Here is a 13,555-nt window from a genome sequence, read left to right on the forward strand (position 1 = left end):
TCTTTTTCTCTTATTCTGTAGATTTCAGATGAACTGTCACTTCTTCTTGAAAAATGTTTGCTGACCATTAATCCCCAAATTAGATCAGGTCCTCCACACTTTCTCCTGTCTCCCTTACACTTCTGTATTATTCCACATGACATAATTGATTTGTGTGCTTATGTGATTTAATTTATATTTCCTCCTGTAAGCTCCTTATGCACAGAATCTGCATCCCTTTGACTTAGCATTATTTTTTAATAGCAGTTTATTACCTAATACAAATTAGGTACTCAAGATCTATTTTGTTAGTAACAGATGAGCAAAAAGTTCAGAGACTATATGACTGCAAACTTTGGAAAAGAAAGGGACTCTCGGAGCAGCTGGGGTGCCACAGAGTTGAATAAGCTGGCTGGGTAGAAAAGGATCGTGGTGCAAAATTTAATGGAAGGGAATTAAAATGCTACCATTGGAATTTGAGTTATATCCTGTTTTTAGTATTAAGCTTTCACAAAGAGGGAGAGAGAGAGAGAAAGAGACAGAGAGGGAGAGAGAGAGAGAGACCTACAAGTTAGGTCTATACATTGAACAGAGAGTATCATGGAGGAGGGGCCAGCATACTACTAAAGGGACAGCCAAGAAATCCTTATGGTAGTTGTGATAAAGAAGCCAATCAGTGATGGTAGAGAAAATTGAGAGGAAGGAAATCTAGTGTAGATAAATTGCTGAGAAATAGTGGGTAGTTGGTAATTCATGAAATATCAATGAAAGGAGAGAGAAAGAAGTCCAAATTAATAGTCTGGATGATAATGCCATTAGCTAAGAGAGAAATAAAGTGAGAAGTTGGTTGAAGGTGACTGTGTATTGTAGAATAAAATGTGAATGTGGAGAAAAGGAAGTAATAAGGCAAACTAGGGTTGAGTAATGGTACTATTAGAAAATCTATGTCAATTCCCTACAAGAATTTGCAGCCAGTATATTGTTATGGTAGGTTTGAGTGTGTGCGTGTATGTTTGCTTTTGTTTGGCTTTTATTCCTACACAACCTTGCGCTATGAGGGAATATATTTCCAATCACACATTTAGGTGTGGAATTGTTACACAGAAAGTTTGTACTGAGAATATTTCTGGATTTTTTAATTCTTATATTGCAAATTCTGTTTTGTTCTTGATTTAAATTATTATACTTCTAAAGAGCATTGAAATCATCCCAACATATGTATATAAACATTTCAAAAAGTATTTATGGAATGCCTACTATGTATACAAAATGGTATAACATTGGAGAGGGGAGATGAAAAAAAGTGAATGAGGAAATGAAAGACAGACATAAAATATAATTCATAAAATGCAAACTAATATAAAATTAGTTCATTACCTTAATTAGTAATTATCTTTATTGGAAAGACAAGGAAGTCAGCAGTGAGAAACAGACTTACTTATAAAGAAGTCATCAGTGAGATAAACAGACTTACTTATGACATATACTTATGAAAGTCATTTGATTCTTTGTCTTTTGCTCTGGCTTTTGTGGCTTACTGAAAGTCAGATCTTTGTCCACATTGACTAGTTATCAAAGAAATGCAAATTGTAAAAAAAACAAGGTATTGCTTTACATACATTAGATGGTAAACATCCAATTAGAATATAAGGTCAATGTAGAATATGAATTCTATGAGAGCAGTGATGTTTGTCTCTTTTGTTCATCGCTATTCCTAGTGCCTAGAACAGAGCCAGGGCACACAGTACACACTCAGCAACTTTTTCTAGAATCAATGGAAAAAAATAGTAAACTAAGTATTGCTAGCATGGACGGAGATGTGGGGCTTTAGAACCTCACTGCTTTGGGAAGATAAACTATGGCAGCTAGGGTGCATACTAATTTAGTACCATTTGATATACACAAAACATAAAATCTGGTAATTTTGACCTTAGGAATGTATACCAAAGGCATTCTCAGCTGGAGTCTCTAGAGTAAGTGTACTAGGAAGTTCACTATAGCTTATTAATGGTGAGTAGAGAGTTGAAGTGAAGCCCAAGTCCACTCTTAGGAGAGTGAATAGTTAAAATGTGGTAGATGCACAGTATGGGGATGCCACGTAGAAGTTACCAGCTTCAAACTAGATAAACATAATTACATGATGGATCTAATAAATACAGTACTGAGAGAGAAAATTATGCACATGTGTATAAAGATAAAATTTACATAAAATAAAAACATATATCCACAAAACAATAATACACAGCTGTAAAGAACACCTGCAAATAAAATAATATAGCAGGCATTGTATTGCTTCCCTTTCAGGAGGAAGAGTAGAAGTAAGAAATAAGTATTCAGTCAAATCAGTAAAATGAGAAAATGTCTTATTAAATAATAGTATGAATATAAATTTAAAAAGGCTATTTTTTAAATCTCAAGAAATAAGATTTAAGAAAGAATATGAGCATTTATTTTAATGGTATATCATCTCTCAAATAAAAGTACTTCCCATTTGTTTTTTACTTTAGTAAACTATCATATAATTGTTGGACTGAATTGATCCTTCTTTAGGATATGAAATCTTTGATTTTCATTGGTGGAAAACTATCAGTGTTCACTGTGATGTTGACTTGCTAGAGAGGAAGCTTACGTCTTTCAATTAGTTAAACCATTATACTAAAATTTATCTTCGCTGGGTTTATTTTGTAGTTATCTCTGAACTTACTATCTTCACCTCCTTCCATGTCTTTTCTTCCCCCAGCTTGTGTCTTTGTTAATCAAGGTGAAGTAGGCATGTATCCAGGGATGGCTGAAGTGGGAAGGCCCCAGATTTTCATAGCACTGCTTCTCATTCCTTCAAACACAGGCATTAAAGGGTCATCCCTCGCAAGGTTACTTTCTAAATGTTCCATAAAGAAATCATCTTATAAAATAATGCAGACATTTAAAATAGTGACCAAGGGACAGGGATTATATAAAGATAATGCTACCTATGCTGAGAGCTAGGGATATGAGAAGAGAGACACTATAAATTCTCTTAGTGGCAGATATAAATAATTCAGTTATTTTAAAATTGTTTCACACTTTACAACTTATGTTCTCTTACATTAATTCGTTCAATTCTCGTAACGCTGAGGGCAGGTAAGGGATTATTATTTCTATTTTAAAGATAAAATTGACAATTTAGAGATATTGACTCACTCAAAGTCAATTTTTTTATTTTTATTATTATTTTTTAATTGCACTTTAGGTTCTGGCGTACAAGTGCAGATCATGAAGGATTGTTGCTTAGGTACACACATGGCAATGTGGTTTGCTACCTCCATCCCCCACATCACCTACATCTGGCATTTCTCCCCGTGTTATCCCTCCCCAACCTCCCACCCACCCACTATCCCACTTTGTCCCCGACAACAGACCCCAGTGTGTGATGCTCCCCTCCCTGTGTCCATATGTTCTCATTGTTCAACATCTGCCTATGAGTGAGAACATGCAGTCTTTGATTTTCTGTTCTTGTGTCAGTTTGCTGAGAATTGTGGTTTCCAGATTCATCCATGTCCCTACAAAGGACACGAACTCATCATTTTTTATGGCTACATAGTATTCCATGGTGTATATGTGCCACATTTTCCCTGTCCAGTCTATCATTGATGGGCATTTGGGTTGGTTCCAAGTCTTTGCCATTGCAAACAGTGCTACAGTGAACATATGTGTGCATGTGTCTTTAAAATAGAATGATTTATAAACCTTTTGGTATATACCCAGTAATGGGATTGCTGGGTCAAATGGAATTTCTATTTCTAGGTCCTTGAGGAATCGCCACACTGTCTTCCACAATGGTTGAACTAATTTACACTTCCACCAACTGTGTAAAAGTGTTCCTATTTCTCCACACCCTCTCCAGCATCTGTGGTCTCCAGATTTTTTAATGATCGCCATTCTAACTGGTGTGAGATGGTATCTCAATGTGGTTTTGATTTGCATTTCTCTAATGACCAGTTGATGAGCATTTTTGCATATGTTTCTTGGCCTCATTGATGTGTTCTTTTGTAAAGTGTCCATATCCTTCACCCACTTTTGGATGGTTTATTTTTTCCTTATAAATCTGTTTTGGTTCTTTGTAGATTCTGGATATTAGCCCTTTGTCAGATGGGTAGATTGCAAAAATTTTTGCCCATTCTGTAGGTTGCTGGTTCCTCTAATGATTGTTTCTTTGGCTGTACAGAAGGTCTGGAGTTTAATTATGTCCCATTTGTCTATTTTGGCTTTTGTTGCCAATGCTTTTGGTGTTTTAGTCATGAAGTCCTTGCCTATGCCTATGTCCTGAATAGTTTTGCCTAGATTTTCTTCTAGGGTTTTTATGGTGTTCAGTCTTATGTTTAAGTCTTTAATCCCTCTGGAGTTAATTTTAATGTAAGGTGTCAGGAAGGGGTCCAGTTTCTGATTTCTGCACATGACTGGCCAGTTTTCCCAACAGCATTTATTAAACAGGGAATACTTTCCCCATTGCTTGTTTTTGTCAGGTTTGTCAAAGATCAGATGGTTGTAGATGTGTGGTGTTGCCTCCAAGGTCTCTGTTCTGTTGCATTGGTCTATATCTCTGTTTTGGTACCAGTACCATGCTGTTTTGATTACTGTAGACTTGTAGTATTGTTTGAAATCAGGTAGCGTGATGCCTCTGGCTTTGTTCTTTTTGCTTAGGATTGTCTTGGCTATGCTGGCTCTCTTTTGGTTCCATATGAAGTTTAAGGTGGTTTTTTTCTAGTTCTGTGAAGAAGGTCATTGGTAGCTTGATGGGGATAGAGTTGAATCTATAAATTACTTTGGGCAGTATGGCCGTTTTCACAATATTGGTTCTTTCTAACCATGAACATGGAATGTTTCTTCATCTATTTGTTTCCTCTGTTATTTCCTTGAGCAGTGGTTTGTAGTTCTTCTTGAAGAGGTCCTTTACATCCTTTGTTAGTTGCATTCCTAGGTATTTTATTCTCTTTGTAGCAATTGTGAATGAGAGTTTGCTCATGATTTGGCTCTCTGTTAGTCTGTTATTGGTGTATAGAAATGCTTGTGATTACTGCACATTGATTTTGTATCCTGAGACTTTGCTGAAGTTGCTTATCAGTTTAAGCATATTTGGGGCTGAGATAATAGGGTCTTCTAAATATACAATCATATTGTCTGCAAATAGAGACAATTTGACTTCCACTTTTCCCAATTGAATACCCTTTTTTTTTTCTTGCCTAATTGCTCTGGCTAGAACTTCCAATACTATATTGAATACGAGTGGTGAGAGAGAGCATCCTTGTCTAGTGTCGGATTTCAAAGGGAATGCTTCTAGTTTTTGTCCATTCAGTATGATATTGGCTGTGGGTTTGTCGTAAATTGCTTTTATTATTTTGAGATGTGTTCCTTCAATACCTAGTTTCTTGAAAGTTTTTAGTATAAAGGTCTGTCGAATTTTGTCAAAGGCCTTCTCTGCATCTATTAAGATAATCATGTGGGTTTTGTCTTTGGTTCTGTTTACGTGGTGGATTATCTTTCTAAATTTGCGTGTGTTGAACAAGCCTTGCATCCCTGGGATGAGACCTACTTCATCGTCGTGGATAAACTTTTTGATGTGCTGTTGCAATGGTTTGCCAGTATTTTATTGAAGATTTTTGCATCTGTGTTCGTCATGGATATTGGCCTGAAGTTTTCTTTTTTTGTTGAATCTCTGCTGGGTTTTGGTATCAGGATGATGTTGGTCTCATAAAATGATTTGGGAAGGATTCCCTCTTTTTGTTTTGTTTGAAATGGTACTAGCTCCTTTTTGTATGTCTGGTAGAATTCAGCTGTGAACCCATCTTGACCTGGACTTTTTTTGGTTGGTAGGCTATTAATTGCTGCCTCAACTTCAGCCCTGGTTATTGGTCTGTTCAAGGTTTCAACTTCTTTCTGGTTTAGGCTTGGGAGGGTGCATGTGTCCAGGAATTTATCCATTTCTTACAGGTTTACTGGTTTGTGTGCATAGAGTTGTTTGTAGTAATCTCTGATGATGGTTGGTATTTCTGTGGAATCAATGGTGATAGCCCCTTTTTCGTTTTTTATTCCATCTATTTGATTCTTCTCCCTTTTCTTTTTTATTAATCCAGCAAGTGGTCTCTCTATTTTGTTGATCTTTTAAAAAAAAACCAGCTCCTGGATTTATTGATTTTTTGAAGAGTTTTCTGTGTCTCTATCTCCTTCAGCTCTGCTCTGATCTTAGTTATTTCTTGTCTTCGGCTAGCTTTTGAGTTTTTTTGATCTTGTTCCTCCAGCTCTTTTGACAATAGGGTGTCGATTTTAGATCTTTCCTCGCTTCTCTGGTGTACATTTATTGCTATAAATTTCCCTCTAGACACTGCTTTAAATGTGTCCCAGAGATTCTGCTATGTTGTGTCTTTGTTCTCCTTGGTTTCAAAGATCATCTTTATTTCTGCCTTCATTTCATGGTTATCTAGTTGACATTCAGGAGCAGGTTGTTCACTTTCCATGAAGTTGTGTGAGTCTGAGTTAGTTTCTTAATTCTGAGTGCTAATTTGGTTGCCCTGTGGTCTGAGAGACTGTTTGTTATGATTTCTGTTCTTTTGCATTTGTTGAGGAGTGATTTACTTCCGATTATGTGGTCAATTTTAGAATAGGTGCAATGCAGTGCTGAGAAAAATGTATATTCTGTGGACTTGGGGTGGAGATTTCTGTAAATGTCTATTAGGTCCGCTTGGTCCAGATCTGAGTTCAAGTCCTGGATATCCTTGTTAATCTTTTGTCTTGTTGATCTGTCTAATATTGACAGTAGAGTGTTAAAGTCTCCCACTGTTATTGTGTGGGAGTCTATGTCTCTTTGTAGGCCGTTAAGAGCTTGCTTTATGTACCTGGGTGCTCCCGTATTTGATGCATATACATTTAGGATCATTAGCTCTTCTTGATGCATTAATCCTTTTACCGTTATGTAATGCCCTTCTTTGTCTCTTTTGATCTTTGTTGGTTTAAGTCCATTTTATCAGAATCTAGGATTACAACTCCTGCTTTATGTTGCTCACCATTTGCTTCATAAATCTTCCTCCATCCCTTTATTTTGAGCCTATGTGTGTCCTTGCATGTGAGATGGGTTTCCTGAATACAGCACATCCATGGGTCTTGACTTTTTATCCAATTTGCCAGTCTCTGTCTTTGGATTGGGGCATTTACCCCATTTACGTTTAAGGTTAATATTGCTATGTGTGGCAATCCAAGATGCCTGAATAGGAACAGCTCGGAGTGCAGTTCCCAGCAATAACAACACAGAGGGTGAGTGCCCACTGCATTTCCAAACAAGTTTTCACTGCCCACCGACCAGGAGATTCCCAGGCCGAAAAGCGCCACAAGTTTTCAGCATGTCTGGTACTGTGGGTAGGCGCGCAGAAACTCACACAAATCTGGGTGACCATTTCCACTGGTGCCTGGAATGCCTGGGAGACAGAGCTGCCCATTCAATTGAAAGGGAGAGGGCTGAGGCAAGGAGCCAGGTGATCTGACGTGGAAGGTACCACCCTCACAAAACAAGCAATCTGAAAAGCTCTGGATTGAGAATTTCACAGTAAGCGCAGCTGGACCCAGGATGGTCCAGCTCAGTTGGGGGAAGGGCATTCGCAACTACCGAGGCAGTTTGCCAATACCAAGGCAGTTCACACAGCAGCTGGGCAGAGCCTGCAGCAGCTCAGCAATGCCTCTGCTGGCAGACTGTGACTAGACTACTCTGTGCTGGGCAGGGAATCTCTGAAAAAATGCAGCGGCATGTCAGGAACTCATAAAATAAAGCTGACCTTCCTGGGTTTCTGCAGTTCTGCTGCAGCAGAAGAAGAAACCGGCAGCAACTCTTACTGTTCTGCAGCCCCCATGGGTGATCCCCTAGCAAGCAGGGTCTGGAGTGGACCTCCAGCAGTCCTGCAGCAGAGGGACCTGACTGTTAGAAGGAAAACTGAGAAACAGAAAGAAATAGCTTCAACATCAACAAAAAGGATGTCCACTCAGAGACCCCATCCAAAAGTCACCAACTACAAAGACCACAGGTAGATAAAGCCAGTAAGATGGGAAGAAACCAGTGCAAAAATGATGAAAGCACCAAAAACTAGAATGCCTCTCCTCTTCCAAAGGATCACAACTCCTCACCGGCTAGGGATCAAAGATGAATGGAGAATGAATCTGATGAATTGACAGAAACAGGCTTTAGAAGGTAGGTGATAACAAACTTATCAGAGCTAAAAGAACATGTACTAACCCAATGCCAAGAAACTAAGAACCTAGAAAAAAGGTTAGATGAGATGCTAACTAGAATAAACAGCTTAGAGAAGCATATAAACGACTTGATTGAGCTGAAAAACACAGCACGAGAACTTCACAAAGCATACACAAATTTCAGTAGCCGAATTGACCAAGCAAAAGAAAGGATATCAGAGATTGAAGATCAACTCAATGAAATAAAACAAGAAGGCAAGAATAGAGAAAAAAGAGTGAAAAGAAATGATCAAAGTCAAATTTTAGAAAATAGAAGAGCTGGGACTTGATCCCAGAACATCTACCTTGAACTCCAGGATATTTTCCAACTTGCTATGCTACTAACATTTCTATGCTGCAAGATGCTGGGGAGAATTGAGGCTGGACATGGTGGCTCACTCCTGTAATCCCAGCATTTTGGAAGGCTAAAGCAGGCGGATCTCTTGAACCCAGGAGTTCAAAACCAGCCAGGGCAACATAGCGAGAACCCATCTATGTATGTTTTTTAATTAGCCAGGCATGGTGGCACATGCCTGTAGTCTCAACTGTTCAGGAGATTGAGGCAAGAGAATGGCTTTAGCTCTAGAGGCTGCGGCTACAATTAATTGAGATTGTGCCACTGCAATCCAGCCTGGGCAACAGAGTGAGACTCCATCTCAAAAAAAAAAAAAAAAAAAAAAAAAAAAAAAGGAAAGAAAGGGAGAAAATTGGTTAGTTGTGTGTTTATGTCAATGGTTTGATAGAAGGTAGGCAGCTATAAGTGGTCTATTTCCAAAAATAAAAAAGAGGTCAATATAGAATGATTTTAAAGAGAGCAAAAGGTTGAGAAGCAACTTATGGAAAGCTTTCTATTGTACCTAAGTTGCCCTGTTTCAACCAGAGAGACTTAACTTTTGCCAGTAAGTGGGCTGAAGTATAGACAGCCTGCCCACATCCTTTAAGCCTACGTTGGACATGTGGAAAATTCACAGATCCTCTACCACAGAGACATGTGAATTCCTTACATCTGTGACCTTTGAGACATATCCCACTGTCTCTGGAACTCCAGGCACACTGAATCCTGGATTTGGGGAAAAAGATTATCCTGCTGCAGCTTGGGTTAGAAATAGGAAAATTCGGTCTCCATTAGAATACCCAGTTTGAGTTCTATAACTGTATTATTCACATATTCTCAGATGTAAATAAGGCTGTATATTTATATGTGAATTAGTTTCAAACTTAAATGTTTTCCTTAATTTAAAAGTTTTCTTCTTTGAATGCTGATCATTTCTGACAGAAAAGACTTTTATGAACTATGATTCATGTATCTTATGTACCACCTCTAAACACTTTCTCACAACCTCCTTATCCCCGAGACTCCAGGACAGTCTATAACATCTTAAGAAGCAACATTTTTTAGTATTCCACACAGACTCTTTTAGAATTTTCTTTTTTGATAACTATAAATAATGAAGATTTAATGATTCCCATTCTTTATTTTTTAAAGGATGCTTTAAAAATTTTTAGTTACCAACCTATGGATAAAATCTTTCTTTTCATGTTTTAGATTTCTTATATAAGTGCTAAACTACTGCTTTATTTGCCAACACATTTATTTGGAGTTGCATTGAAATCTTGACTTTTTTTCTTATAAATCGGTAAAATAACATAGCCAAATATTTCACTTGTTTGCATAAACAACTATGGCTTAAACATAGCATTTTTTTCCTAATATGAAAGTAATTCATTATAGAATCCTGGCAAATAGATAAACATTATGAAGAAGAAAATGAAAACCACTCACTATGATTCCACTACCTAGAGAGAAGCATCGTCCAAATATTGTTTCCATCTGGTAGCAAAGGCATAACTCTGCATTTGTGTGGCAACACGATTTTATGCATGTTAGACAGCAATAGGACAAATCTAAAGTATTAAGTAATGTCTCATAGTATTTATTGTTTACAGGTCAATTTTACCTCCTTTAGTTTTTAACCTTCCCTGATTCTATAAGGAATGTCATTTTTTCATGGTTTACACCTGAAACCACAGCTTCACAAAAGTGTAGTTAAATCAGCAGTTGCAAAATTAACAGGTCACAGAGCTCAGACGCAAACTTGATTCTCCGGCATCTCAAATCCAGTAATCTTTCCATCACAGTCTAACTACCTCATGTATTTGGATTCCTGTTGCAATTTATTCTTTTGACTAAATTAAAAGTCATTCTAAAAGTTTGCCTTAAAACACCCTCAAAGTGTTACTAAATTTAGGTTAAATCTCAAGTATAAATTTTCAAGCAATTAGTTTTGGTTTTGCCTGCTCAGAACACCCTGCAGATGATGCCGAATAAAAACTATTTACACACTACCAGAGTGCATTTCTTGTAAAAATATTGGGTCTGTAGCAACGATTTGCTAATCAAATTCAGAATTTGATTTGAAATGCCTTCAGCAGGCAGCCAATCCAGTTATGAAAGAACAGAAGCAAAAACCAGAGCTCTAATGAGTCTCCTCCAGAAGCTAGCTGGGTCCTTTGCTCTCATTAGCAAACTGGTTCCATAGGAAATCACTGCAATTGCTCCTAAAATAAAATATCATAGTTAATTTTTTCAATAAATTATTGAACTTTACTAGACACAAAACAGGTATCTTTTGGAATCTAGAGTTATAAAATATTCTGACATGTTTTAATATAAGCAGGAACATTTCCAATGATTGCTTGGATCGAAAATGTTTTTCCCCTTGACATTTGTTTATACTTCCTAGGAAAGAAATTCTATTTATGGATAACTGAATAACACAAATAAACATCAGAGAGAGCTGAAAAATCAGCTTTGATTATGCATGAAAATCTACAATGTCATTGTGTACTCTTATGCCGTATTCTGATTGCCTGTTTATTTTTACAGAACTGCTGGTGAGCCTATGGAAGAGGAACCAGCCTTGTGAAGTGCCAAGTCCCCCTCTGATATTTCCTGTGTGTGACATCATTGTGTATCCCCCAACCCCAGCACCCTCAGACATGTCTTGACTGCTGCCTGGGTGGCACAGATTCAATGGAACATAAACACTGGGCACAAAATTCTGAACAGCAGCTTCACTTGTTCTTTGGATAGACTTGAAAGGGCATTAAAGATTCCTTAACTGTAACCGCTGTGATTCTAGAGTTACAGTAAACCACGATTGGAAGAAACTGCTTCCAGCATGCTTTTAATATGCTGGGTGACCCACTCCTAGACACCAGGTTTGAAGTAGAAACATTCATTAGAGCACTAGATATTGTTAATTTCAGATGCTATGACAGACAGTGAAATTTTGGGCAAAACCTGAAACATACTCATTCCTGACATTCTGATCAGCTTTTTTGGGGTTAATTTTCTTTTTCAAACAGTCTTAAGTTGTTTACAAGATTTGCTTCAATGGATAGCAATTCTATACAAACTGTAGTGTTTCTTGTTTGGTTGGTTTTTTCCTTTTTTTTTTTTTTTTAACTTTGTTTTAACACACAGTTCAACTCTTCCTAGCAAGAGTTCAAGATGGAAGAACTAAGATGAGGCTTTTTTTCAGTGGAATGAACCACACTGTATCTCAAAGTCCAAATGCCAAAGGAACTTCATACACTGTTTGTAATGGTGCAATATTTTATATTACTCTTTTTTTTTTAGAAAAATGTCCCTAACATCTTTATGCTCTCAAATACAGTCAATTTGCAATTGTGTTGGAGAATAAAGTTCCCCACCTCCAAGCGCCACATACATTCCTTGTTCTTATGACAGTAGGTCTGAGCAAATGTTCTACCAAGCATTTTCAGTGTCTTTAAGAAGCACATAACTTTTCAAAGATGGTCTTAATTTGTTCCAAATCTATCAAGGACGTATTCACTCACCTTTCTTTTTCTGCCTTCCATCAATTCCTTTCTTCTTACCTTTCATCATTTATTCCTTCTTTTAGAAAAACTGAAGATTACCCATAATCTCCACTATTACTTGAGGGCCTTGACTGTTTAGTTTATTTTGTTTACTTTCCAAGTTAACACAGTTGTTTGGTCTGATTGTATTTTTTTTTAACTGTGAAGCCATTGAGATGAATATCACTTAAGCAACGTTGCTAAATTTTCTATGTGTTTGAAATATGTTAATGAAGGCACTGCTTATTTGTACTCACCTTGAACTGACTTAACCTAGAAGTTGTGCCTTCATGTGAAGAAAATGAATAAAACAAACTTTAAACAAGTTGCCTTAGTGTCAAAGGTTAAAAATAGAGAACATTTATTTCTGAGATTAAAAGCAACTTACTAAATATAAGTAGGTTATCCTCCTACCTCCCAAAACTCTATTTCAACGTGTAACTCAAACACGTAAAGATATTGAAGTAGAATTGCTCACAGTATTTAATATCTGACAATGCTTTTGAAAGAGTTGGTGTTTCTTTTTTATATATTTTTCTAACTCAAAGGATATATTAAAGCCATAAGTGAAGATTGTCATGCTTTTATTCAGAAATCTGAAAGAAACCTTAATTAAAACAAGGTTTTAGGGAAGGCCATGATATGAAAGATATGGAACAATGTGGTTTTAGTTAGAGAGGACTCTAACCTGTAAATCAAAGATGAAAGATTTCACTCAAGTAGAATTATATAACTCCCTTTGTTATACAGTCAGACCATATTTTTCATGCATTTGGTTTTTTTAGGATTACCATTTTAATTTTAAAGACTTTTATTACATATACAAAAATGGCTCAATACTTGGTTTAACATCTTAGAAATGTGAGACACCCTTTGAAATAGGAAATCTGAAATGGAATGTAACTTAGTATTAGGTAAAAATTGCTTTCATTGCATAAGGGCAAATTCAATCTAGATTCATAGTAGTAATGAATTTTTTATAAATTTTATTTTCATATTTTCAGAGAAATTCATACCAATCATATTTGCTAGCTTATGTTATTGTGCAGTGATTGCTTGAAGATATTTACTTAAAAAATAGTGGAGCCAAAAACTTAACAAAAGACTCTCCCCATTTTAAAAAGGAAAGTCATGTTTTTAATTGGAAATATAATTGTGTAGTTTTAAAATCAATTTCATAATTATTAAATCACTGTCATTGCTCTTTAGTTCTCCCAAATATTTTTATGAAGTTAAGAAAATAAAACAGTGTAATGCAAACATACTCATCCACTGAAGTTTCCTACAACAGTTTAGCCACATGTTTATGGCAAGCCATTAATCTGATAAAGCCAAATCACTAGGACATCTCCATGGTTATTTAGATTTAAAACTTGACATATTAATGGATTAATCATACATTCTCCCATGTGACACCATACCCAGTTGGCTGCACTTAGAG

The 13,555-nt window shown here is 36.6% G+C and overlaps 1 protein-coding gene across 1 annotated transcript in view; it reads left to right on the forward strand.

Annotated features, from left to right (window-relative positions):
* Window positions 1-12,411, forward strand: part of HDAC9 (histone deacetylase 9) — a 900,368-nt gene extending 887,957 nt beyond the window's left edge. The window contains exon 28 of the mRNA XM_037737895.1: window positions 11,117-12,411. Coding sequence (XP_037593823.1) covers window positions 11,117-11,156 — 40 coding nt within the window. The 3' untranslated portion in view covers window positions 11,157-12,411. The remainder of the gene's footprint in view (window positions 1-11,116) is intronic.
* Window positions 12,412-13,555: the final 1,144 nt, after the last annotated feature.

This window comes from Cebus imitator, unplaced genomic scaffold, assembly GCF_001604975.1.
Source record: "Cebus imitator isolate Cc_AM_T3 unplaced genomic scaffold, Cebus_imitator-1.0 Scaffold45, whole genome shotgun sequence".
Classification (NCBI taxonomy): Eukaryota; Metazoa; Chordata; class Mammalia; order Primates; family Cebidae; genus Cebus; species Cebus imitator.